The 12355-nt window shown below is 36.6% G+C and overlaps 1 protein-coding gene across 2 annotated transcripts in view; it reads right to left on the bottom strand.

Annotated features, from left to right (window-relative positions):
• The window catches only part of COL14A1 (collagen type XIV alpha 1 chain), a 217171-nt gene that overhangs the window by 53868 nt on the left and 150948 nt on the right, over positions 1 to 12355 (bottom strand). For both annotated transcript variants that reach the window (XM_055314233.1, XM_055314231.1), the window contains exon 37: positions 2697 to 2750. In XM_055314233.1, coding sequence (XP_055170208.1) covers positions 2697 to 2750 — 54 coding nt within the window. The remainder of the gene's footprint in view (positions 1 to 2696; positions 2751 to 12355) is intronic.

The raw sequence follows: 12355 nt of genomic DNA, 5'->3' as shown, positions 1-12355 counted from the left end.
TTCTGTGACTCCAGTGAAAACTAGTACAAGTTAAGATTTCCAACACCTGGATATCCTGTTAAATGTGATACTGATGAACCCACTAGTTGGGACAAGCAATACAGAAGAAAAGGTGGGATAGATACCGAGCATGGTCTGTTAATTTTTAGGTTCATGGGGATAACTGTGTGGACATATTCATCTGCCCGGGGATCAAGAGATGTCTGAACTGGGATGGATTTTGGAGTAGTTGAAGATGTATTTGTGGGTGAGGTTACTAAGGAGACTGTTGATAGAGTAGCAGAGGAAATTGATAGAGATGAGATGAAAAGCATGTAGAAGGGAGAAGAAGAGAAGCCTGAGCAGCATAGGGAAGGCCAAAGGAGGAGAAAACTTCAAATAGAAAGGTATCCAACTATGTCAAATGCTGTTGAGACCTCAAGTAAGATAGGAATTAAACCATAGTCTGTGGATTTGATAACAAGGAGGTAATCGGTGATTTTAATGAGAGCAATTTTATAGGATTCTTATAGGAATGGAAATCATATGTATGTTAAGTATGATTCTGGTTATATAAAAATGGAATCATATACTATGCACTCTGTTGGTTCACACTTCTTTCATGTGGCAGAGTGGTGTGTTGAGGTTCATAAATTTTGTTTCATGTTCCCATACTATGTTCCTTTTGATTGTTGAGTGGTATTCCATTGCATGGATATACAGAAAATTGTTCATTTGCCTATTAATGAACATTTGAATTGTTTCTAGTTTTTTTTGCTATTTTGAATAAACGTGCTATGAACATTTATGTACCCCCCAAAAAGTATTTTGGAAGTGAGGATGCAGAAAACAAATGAAAACTCTTCTCACAAGAAACATAGTGTAAGAGGAGGGGAGACAGAGATAGCTAGATTTTAAAAATATGATGGCAAAGACAAGCCAGTAATTGATAAACATTAGTTAATGCTTATAATCATTTAATCATATATCACTTAAATGTTATTGAGGAACTGAGAATGGAGCAGAAAGGAAGAAAGGACATGGTCTCATTGTGTTCTGTATAGTAAGACAAAAATGACTAGAAGAAACCAGCAGCAGAGCTGCTTTAAGCTCCTAAATTCTTATGATCTATTTGCTACAACTGAAATATGGACCCATAAAATGGAAAATAATAGTGTGGGGCTTTCCATATGGAAGGTACACTTTATCTGTTCCCACACTATAACATTGGTGGACATGTGAGCATCCTTTGTCTAACAAGACATTTTCCTAAAAACACTTCACGCTTAAATCTGTGATTCATCAAAATCATCGTGTAAAAATAACCACATCAGTAGTGGACCTGTGGAAATGAATTATCAGATGTGAGGGGTAAATGTTGGAATCATCAAACATCTTTAAACTCCTAATACGTTCACGATCAGAACCACCATCCAGTGAGAATGTTGGAAAAACAGTAGTATCATGCAGGGATCCCAATGGGAAGAAGAGGCCAGAATCTACAGGAACCCCTGGGCACTGCCCTGAGGTGGAACTGAGGGAGACCCAGGGTATTGCTGAGAAGAGACTTCCAAATTACTGGCCTTCCCTGTAGGACCATAAAGGAGAGAGCCAGGTAAGAAACATTAAGTCCACACCTAAAATATGTGTCACAATCTCAGAAAATGAAACAAACAAAAAAGGAGGTATCTCATGATCTGAGTTTTGGGTTGGCTAGTGCCTAATTATCTTCAGACTTCTTTCAGTTACTTCTTCCCTCCCATATTAGCTCCTAACTTGCTTCACTTGTTTCTGATTTTATAGTAAAAATTTTTGCAATGTTCTCTTCTCCATGAAAAAATATCATGCAAATTTAGTAAGGGACCCTACTGAAGCAGTAAGTCAGGACTGCAAGGTGGGTGGAGAAGTGGATCATGTGGTGCAACAGGTACAAATGAAATAGGGAGTCAAATTATAGAGGACCTTGAATGCCCTGCCAAAGAAGGTGAATTTATTCTCAAGGCAACAGCAAAGAACTACAGGTTTCAAAGTATGATATGACCCAGCATAGCTTTAACGAAATAAATCTGCGGGCAGATGTGAAGAATCAATCAGAAAATCAAAATCACTGGAGCCAGGAGACCAGTTAGAAGATTTGCCAAAAGCCAGATAGAAGATGGTGAGGCCTGAATTCAATTAGTGGTTGGGCCCTTTAGGGCGCCTTTGTGCAAAGTAGGAAAATGTGTGCCTGGACATGGCTTGGCAAAACTTGGCCTTCTCAGCTGATGCCTTCGTGCAGCACAGGGCCTAAACCAACGCACTTGGTGGCCCTGGGCAGTGCGAAAGGAAAACAGAGTTGTGTGTTTGATTATGCAGAGTAGTGGAGAGGGGGGAGGACTCTAAAACTTGAGAAATTTCATGGAAGTGCTGCCTAGTTGTGATTCAGTTTTATCCTTACTGTTGTAGGTAGAGGAACAGAAGAGCACACAGGGAAGAACATTACCTTGGAAACTAAACCACTCAGAACACTGACATTCTACTTTTGGCCCAGAAACCAAGCTTTCTTCCACTAAGTTCTTGAATATTTTTATGAAAATACAGAAGTCCTTAAGAATAAGGGAAAAGACTTAGACACAACCTTCAGAAAAACATAAGGGGTTCTAGATTGCAAAGGGTAAATAGTACTATACTCCAAAATTATTCATTGCTAGTTATGAGAGAGACAGAGAAAACATTACCTTTGGACCCTGTTCACCTCGTTGGCCCTTTGGTCCGCGGAGTCCTGGACCACCCTGGCAAACAGATGTTAAGTATTAGCACAAAGACAAGTCTTAAAGCAGCATATTTCATCCATTTTCCTCAATAATATGGATTATGTAATTCTTATTTTGAAGAAAGGCCAATTCATTGTGTAATGGTATATGTTCATTATGATCCTTTCCTGGAAATCGGCCACCTAGACTCACCTCTTCCTGCTGATGATTTCATAGTTTGAGAAAGCTTTCTATGCCAAATCCTTTCAAGTTAAAAAAAGCTACAGTATTTTGAAATTCAGCGTGTAAGACTACTGCTATTAATGGATGCAAATAATGAAATACACTGTTAATCCGAAATTGTGTCTTATGCCACAACTTTGAGACTATTTAAATTATAAAAAACATATAAAAATAGTAGCAATTTAATTTTATTTACCCCATAAAAGGCTAATCAGTGTTACTGAAACTTCAGTTATTTGCATTTTCCCTAATATTTTTGCCCTATTAATGCACCATCTGCACAATTACTTATTATCATTTTCTTTATCTAGATAAATATTTACACACATATGTACATACATATTCTTGTGAACATATTTTTACTTGTGAACATATTCTTTGTATGTATGTGCATAAATATATATGTGCATACACACTGAATATTTTTCAATGGACTCCCTCTTTCACTTAAATCTAACCTTAAAAGCAAATATTACAGCACTTTAGTTAATGGAAAATTGTCTTACTTATTAAGAATAGAAGGTAGCCTTAAAAATATATTATAAATAATGTTACTGAATTTAGCTAGATTTTGTCCCTATTGAAGCCTAAGTCATGAGCTTGTTTGTTGTTAAAAAGAGAAATGAGTAAAAGAGTGTACCAGACTGAGAATATCTCTTTCACCTAAGCAGAAGGATTAAAAGTTCATTGACAATGGAATAGCTTTCTCAGTTGTGATTCCAATTTATTTCCTGCTACGCACATGACTACTGCAAAGTATGTTGTGTACCATCGGCAGGAACACTCGCGTCATTTGGGAAAGACTGGATTAGGTGACCTTGAAAATTTATTTGGGCTTGTTTTAACTACTTAAACTCAGTCCCCTCCCCAATAACACCTGGTTGCTTATCTTTGAGTCTTTAAAAATACAAGTAGAAAATTGAATGTTATGTATATATGGACCTATAGAAAATATTACCTATAGTATTTTTGTGCTTTTATATGATGTATTATAAGTTACATATGTGACATCACACTTTTTAGCTACTTCTTAGTTTTTAAACTTCATATATTTTGGAGATTCTTTTCCATGACATAGCATATGTATGATATAACTTATTCTGAATGAGTTGCATAGTTTTCTGAACCTTGGATTATATAATCATTTGTTTAACCATTCTTCATTACTGGAAATGAAGGGTTTTCTTGTTTGTTGTTGTTGTTGTTTGTTGTTTTTGTTTTGTTTTGTTTTTGTTTTTCTGTTCAAACATCCTTATCAAGCCCTTAAGTACAAACTTTAACATTTAAGGGTAAGTGTTAATATCTAGGATATCAACAAGTAGAATTATAAATGAAATTTGATGGATAGGAAGATATATCATCAAACTGTGCTCCAAGAAAACTGTACCAGTTTACTCATCTACCAAGAGTTTAAGAGGGTTCCTGCTTCTTTAAACCTTAGTCACCACTTGACATTGAAGGGGAGCAGAATTTGTCACATCATAGTGTGCCTCATTGGCATAAGGATTATTTTAGTTTATTTAAGAAACTGCAGACACAGAAGCAGCCCTGGAAAGCAAAAACTAAGAGACCTTTACATTTATAAGGGAAATCTCCATTTGTACTCATTGTACCAGGAAAGAGATGACTCTAAATCTCTAGAAACTTACTTATGAAGAGGGAGAGACTGGGGTCTGCATAACAACCTCACCCTTGTTTGCTGTCCCTTTCCTGGTAACCTCCCAAAACAGACTCCCCACCCCCAACACCTTTTTTTTTTTTTTTTTTTTTTTTTTTGGTCTTTAGCAGAAGATAATGGTTAGAGTGAGGGCTTCAGGGATGCCTGGGTGGCTCAGTGTTTGAGCATCTCCCTTCAGCTCAAGGCGTGATTAGGGGTCCTGGGATCGAGTCCCACATCGGGCTCCCTGTGAGGAGCCTGCTTCGCCCTCTGCCTATGTCTTTGCTTCTCTCTGTCTCTCATGAATAAATAAATAAAATCTTAAAAAAAATAAAGTGATGGCTTCAGCCACTACCCAGTTTTCCTGGGTATCTCCCATATGTACAGGAGATATGTGTGTTATTAAACTCTTGATTATTTTTCTTCTGTTAATCTTTTTTTTTAAGGGTTGTTATAGCCAAGAATCCAGAGGGGTAGAGGGAAAATTATTTCTCACCCTCACAATGTTGTCAAATGTTACATTTTTACCAAATTAACTGGTAAAAAAAATATTTTACTCTTATTTTAATTTTCATTTCCTTTAAAACTAATGGAGCATCTTTTCATAATATTTGCCCATTTGCATGTCATCTCAATGCAGCTACCAATTTCTATATTTTACTCAGTGTTCTAATGGGTTGCATGTCTTCTCTGCAGTGTGCAGAAATTCTTCATATATTGGATACCACATCTTTCCCTATTATATGGAATGCAGATATTTTCCCCCAGAATAGCAGACACTGTTGGTTGGCTACCAAAGAGCCTTTCCTGACTCCCTTGTCCATTTTATTTCTCCTGCTATAAAGGCTAAAAAGACATATTTGCTTGCTCAGCCTCCTTTGCAACCAGGGATGGGCACATTAACCACTTTGAGCCAATATGATCAAGAGGCCACAAGCCTATGGAAAGGTAGGTGGGAAGCTAGACAAGTTTGGGTCTTTGGGACCATTCACCTCTAATCTTTTGTTGAGCAAACAATTGCCTAAATGTCCCAATGTTTTACACTACTGTGTCAGTCAAATTTCCTGTTCCTTGTAGCAAGTGCAATGCATCCCAATTAAATTAATGTACCATTAATATACCATTCAGGCACAACTCTAATTTTGTCTGTGCATCTTCAATGGTCCTTTTTTTAAAAAAAAAAAAAGACTTATTTATTCTCTTGAGAGAGAGAGGGAGTACAAGCAGGGGGAAAGGCAGAGGGAAAAGGAGAAGCAGACTCCTCACTGAGCAGGAAGCCCAATATTGGGCTTGGTCCCAGGACCCTGGAATCATGACTTGAGCCAAAGGTAGACACCTAACTATCTGAGCCACTCATGCACCCTTAATGATCAATTTTTAACCACAGGTTTTGTCCAAATGTGACAATTTGGCTCACAGATATTCATGCCAGAGGCACCAAGTCTGAAAGCCTGGAGTCTTTCATATTTCTAACTTATTTTGCACCTTATCCTTAGTCTTCAACACTGAGTGCATGACAAGAATTCAATACATGGGATCCCTGGGTGGCGCAGTGGTTTGGCGCCTGCCTTTGGCCCAGGGCGCGATCCTGGAGACCCGGGATCGAATCTCACGTCGGGCTCCCGGTGCATGGAGCCTGCTTCTCCCTCTGCCTGTGTCTCTGCCTCTCTCTCTCTCTCTGTGTGTGACTATCATAAATAAATAAAAATTAAAAAAAAAGAATTCAATACATTTTTTGTGGATGTTAACGTCCACCCTTTTAATAAAAAAGGGTTAGTCTAGGCGAAGGGAATATGGTTCATTCACCCATGCCTTCCTACAGCTCTTTTGTAGCTTTACTGGCACAAAATACCACTCTGTAAGATTTTTCTTTTGAATGAGAAAATCATCCCAACTACATTCAATTAGAAGGGGTTTTATTCCCTATTGTTTGGGAGACTATTTCTTTTTCTTTTTCTTTTTTCTTCTTTTAAAGGAGAAGTATTTATTTATTTTTTTATTTTTTAAAGATTTTATTTATTTATTCATGAGAGACACAGAGAGAGAGAGGCAGAGACACAGGCAGAGGGAGAAGCAGGCTCCACACAGGGAGCCGAATGTGGAACTTGATCCCGAGTCTCCAGGATCACGCTCGGGGCTGAAAGTGGCACTAAACCGCTGAGCCACCGGGGCTGCCCTGGAAGACTATTTCTTGAAGAGTTTATTATACTTTGAATATTCAAAAATTGCCATAGCTTTTCTCCTATTTTAAATCTTTCTCTCCAAGTCAGAGCTCAATCCTTCTTTCACTTCACTTTTTTCTCATTACAAAGGTTGACTCTTAGCTCATATGTAAATAGTTTATAACTTGTTCCAGCAATATTGCAGATGAAAAAACTTGAAAACCCTCCAGCAAAAAAAAGCCTATTAATGCTGCTTAAAATAAAATAAACATTATTATCATTAAGAATTGCATGCATAAATACCAGGAATGAAGAAGAAACAAAAAACCAGAGAAGCAAGCATGTGCACAGAGACCGCCCTTGGGAAGGATAAGGCAAAAGGTTCAAGTTTGCTGCCAAGTTTGTATTTTATAGCCCACACAAAGCAAGGAAATGTGAACTTAGGTCTATAATAGGTGGGGGTAGGGTGGAAAACGAAATGTTCTTTAAAGCTGAGGAACTTGAAAGGCTGCACTGTGAATCAGCTAGACAAAAAAAAAAAAAGCAAAACTAGCAGGTGGATGACCAAGATGTTTCCAATTTAGCTATGAGAGGAGTAGGAAATGTCTCTGCTAAGAAATATTACCCAGAAGCTGATTCTCATACAATCCAGGGATCAGAGTTATTCACACTGCCTGTCAGGAGCAAACAAAACTCCAAAGTCAAATGTCTAAGGTGGATTTCAATTGATTATATATGAAAGAGCTTAGCAGGAGCAGGCACAGATATTCTTTGGAGGAATACAGCCCAAAACTGGCTCAAAATATCCCCCAAGATAAAATTACAAACAATACAAACTCAAATATACACCCAAAAAAATCACAAAATATGTTTCAAAATAAGATAGCATAAGAACCATCAGCAGGAAAAAAAAAGGCTCAGAATCACATACAATGCAGATATTGAAATGATCAGATTAAAAAAATAAACTTTATTTAAAACATTGAAAGAAAAAATACTTTTGAAGTGTCACAAAAGCAGAAAGACTATAGAAATGCCCAGAAGGTTTGAAAAGGAACCAAATAGAACTTCTAGCTGTGCAAAATATAATCATCAAAATCAGAAATACAACAGATAGTTGAAACAGCCTATTAAACATAGCTAAACACAAAATACACTAGGAACTAAATTTGAAGAAATTACACAGATTAGGCCTGGAAATACAAGCAGAAATACATCAAAAAGTTAGGAGACATGAAAGTAAAAAAAGTACATCTAATTGAGTTTCATAAAAACATAATCAAGATGATAGGAGGGAGACAATATTAAAGAGGTAATAACTAAGAAAACTACAAATTTAATGAGAAACATTCAAACTCATGAAGTCATAAATTTTCCAAAATGGCAGATTAACAACATCAAAACCCCTCACCAAAGCATACTGTAGCAAAACTTCAGATCACCAAAGACAAAGGGATCTTGAAGATCTTCCCTTTTATTAGTTTGGGAAGTTGTTTGACTGCTTTAATTGAGGCCAATATTAAATTTTTAAGTAAGACAAAAGGCTTATTATTCTCTTATATTAAAATCTGAGCTGATAACTGGTTCAGTGTAGTAGAGTAGCTTTACCAAGTAAGACAATGTGGAAGCTTAGCTTCTTCATTTTATTGCTCTGCTATTTTCTAGAACACTGCTTACCAAAGTGAGCCACTACCACATGTTCCCAGAGTAGCCTTTTAGAGAGGTAAGAATGGATAAAAGGAAGATATTTTGTTTACATTTAAGAATAACATTGAGGTTGACTGAATATACCTTCTTTCTCACTTGCCAAAACTTGGTCATGGGTCATACCTACTGTACAGATGCTAAGAAGTCAAGTCCCTAGATGAATGGCTATGTGTTTAGCTAAAACTCAGGGAATTCTACTTTGAAAAAGAAGGAGTGGCAATGATTATGGGGGTTACAACCAACAATTTCTGTAGCAACCATTAAAACTATCTTTTGATAATATGGGAAATAAAAGCATTAAAAGACGAACAAAAATTGAAAATTTACTACCAATGGTCCCTCATTAAAGAAACATCATGGGGCACCTGGTTGGTGCAGTCAGTTAAGCATTCGATTTTTGGTTTTGGTTCAGGTCATGATCTTAGGGTTGTGAGAGCAAGTCTTGTGGAGGACTCTGCTCACTGGGGAGTCCGCCTGAGATTCTCTCTCTTCTTCTCCCTTTGTCCTTCCCTCTGTTGCTTTGCACTCACTCTCTCTCTCTCTAAAATAAATAAAATCTTAAAAAAAGGAATATCCAAAGGTTGTATTTCAGGAGATATAAAAAGATACCAGAAGATATTGTGAGCAAAGAAATAGAAAGTATGGAAGCAAGTCTTAACACACGTTATTTATAACAAGTACTAATAAAATGTCTAGTTTGTGATGCTAAAAAAAAAAGTACCAAAATACTGGATAGCAACAGCACATAATTATAAAAAGGATGATTCAAGAGAAAAAAAAATTCCAAGAACATCGTATCGGTTGAAGTAAGGGTGAAAATCTTGGTTCTTTTTAGACTTTATCAAGCTACATATGCTTGTTAAAATCTCTTGGTTAACTACCAAAAGAACAGCTACAGAGAGTATGATTTCCAAATTAGTGGAGGGGAGAAAAAGGAATAACAACAAAAAGCTAAAAAGTGTAAATGAGTAGATAAAATCTCAAACAACCAAGAGAGCCACATATATCATGTGGGACAAATAGAAAGCAAAAACTAAAGTGACAGATACAGGAATACTTGCCCAAAGAGGTTAATTATCACAAACAATTGAATGAATGAACTAAACTCTAAAAGCATTGCAAAACCAGATTGAAAACAAAATCTACCCATATACTATTTAAACAGAACACATCTCAAACATAAAAACACGGAAAGGCTAAAACCAAAAAGATAAAGAAAATGGGCATTAAGGAGAGCACATGATGTGATGTGCACTGGGTGTTATAGGCAACTGATGAATCTTTGAACTCTACATCTGAAACTAATGATGTACTATATGTTGGCTAATTGAAATTAAATTTTACATATGTATATATATGGCACATATTTGTATATATGTATATATGATATGCCAGGAAAATAATCCAAAAGAGCAATGTTGATATTGCAAATCACTAGCAAGATGACTGTTCTCAATTTTCTGTATGCTGTAGCACAATCTTAGGATATACAATGCAAAATTACAAACAAATATAACAGATTGAAACTGAAGTAGAATATTTTAAACATCCATCTCACAATTGAAAGATAAAGAATTAATGCAGATAAAGAAAATTCTAACAAAACAATTTTTATAATTTGATTTACTGGATATTTATATTTAGAATTCTGAACTCCACAATCAGAAAACATACATTCTTCTAAAGCATACACAGAACATCTGTAAAACTTGACTAAAGGCCACAGAACAAATGTCAAAGAATCAACAAATGTCCAGATATTGGTACTATACAGACTATCTTCCATAAAAAAGTGCAGTAAAATTAATACAAGAAAAAATGTAAAAATTGCACATATGATGGGAAATTTAAGAAGACACTTCTAAGTAAACCATGGCTAGAAGAAGGTATAAAGAAAAACAAACAATGATAGCTCACAGAAATATCAATTTTAACTACACTGGCATTAAAATTTCTATATAATAAAAAGTCCCATGAACAACAAGCAAGCCATAGATTAGGAAATGATATTTGCAAACCATATCATTAATAGAGGATTAGTGTCCAGAATGCATAAAACCACTTAGAAACCAATAGGCAAAAAATCTGCACAACAAAAAACCAGAAAAGTTTATAAACAGATATTTATATAGAAAGGAATCCAAATGACTCAGAGACAAATGAAAAACTGCTCCACCTTACTAGTACAAAGGGAAAGTCTTATTTAAAATAACAACCACAAGGGCACCTGGTGGCTCAGTTGGTTAAGCGTTCAACTCTTGATTTTAGCTCAGGTCATGATCTCAGGGTCTTGAGATCAAGCCCCAAGTTGGGTCCTGTCTGCTTAAGAATCCCTCTCTTTCCCTCTGCCCCTCCCCACTCATTCTCTTTCTCTCTCTTTCTCAAGAAAAATAAATAAATGAATAAAATAAAATAACAACCACAGAGGATTTTACAGTCATCAGACAAGCGAAAGCTCTTGAATTTGGCAACATCACAGTGCTGGTGAGATGCAAGAAAACCAGACCTTTCTAGAGTTTGTGGGAAAGGATATTGGGACAACCATCTAGAAAGGCAATTAGCAGTTTCTTCATGAAACTGAAGGTAAACCCCTCCTTTTTCTCCAACAAATCCGATCCTAAGTGTATGAGCACTCAACTCATGGGCCAACAAGCTGTAGTTCATATAATGGAACAATATGCATTACCCTTGATAAAGTTCAAATACATACCTTTTTTAAAAAAAAGATATATTTATTTATTTGAGAGAAAGAGAGAGCATGCATGAGCACAGAGGGGAGAGGCAGAGTAAGAGGCAGAGGGAGAAATGATATTAAGGAGATTCCAAGCTGAGTGCAAGTCCCACACAGAGCTTCATCTCACAACTCCGAGGTCATGACCTGAGCAGAAACCAAGAGTCAGATGCTTAATTGACTGTACCACCCAGGTGATCCTCAAAGACATACTTTTGGGTTAAAAAAAAAAAAAGCAAGCTATACACAGCTGAAAATAAATCTGTGTTTCCAATTCCAAGATTAAACTAAAGACAAACTCTTACATTTGATGGAAGTCTTATAATGCACAGAATACTTATGTGCATATTATCATGTATATTCCTCAGAATGTCAGAGAGGTGGGTGCTATTTTACATATGAGGAAATGGAGGTTCACAGTGGTTCAGAGACTTGCCTAGTCTTACAATTTAAATTTAATGCTTTTACCATCACTCCACATTTGCTTTTTTGGGATAAAGAGTCTTCTGTTAAAAAAAAAAAAAAAGAAAGGAAAAAAGAAAAGGATTTGAGTTCTACATCTGCACTTGAACAAATGTTCTATGTGCCAAAGGTAAAGGAGGAGAAGCTATTGGGATGTATTTCAGATACATTCAGCAGGTTCTCTTCCTTTTTGTTCAGTTCAGGAAATGTGGTACACAGATAAAAATTCTAGTGGAGGGGGTCCAACCTGGAGTGAACCTTCATGCTGCCTGCGTGATCTACTGCATGCATGTTGGTGGGGTCTGCCTGCCTCCCATGAGTCAATGTGCAAGGGCTGGTGAGACATCAGAATATTCCTTCAGTAAGGTCTGGATTTTTTTTATTTGCTTGTGCTTCTTCTCCCTGTTTTCTCTCTCTGCCTTGATCCATTTGCCATTTCTTAACCACAAACCAACTATATACTACCTTAAGGAAATACCCATAGCCCCAGGTTAGCAGGTCAGACAGCAAAGGAGCACTTGAACACATTAAATAGAAAGATTCATCAAGGTAAATTCAAAGACTCAGGTCATAAAATTATATATATATTTTACATTTTACAAAAAAACATGTTTTTTTTTTGTCTCTCTACCTCCTACCTTCTTCCTCCTCCTCTCTCACCGGCCCTCCCCCCCCCCCCCCC

Source organism: Nyctereutes procyonoides, unplaced genomic scaffold, assembly GCF_905146905.1.
Source record: "Nyctereutes procyonoides isolate TBG_1078 unplaced genomic scaffold, NYPRO_anot_genome, whole genome shotgun sequence".
In the NCBI taxonomy this organism is placed as follows: Eukaryota; Metazoa; Chordata; class Mammalia; order Carnivora; family Canidae; genus Nyctereutes; species Nyctereutes procyonoides.
This window is presented reverse-complemented; position numbering and strand designations above follow the sequence as displayed.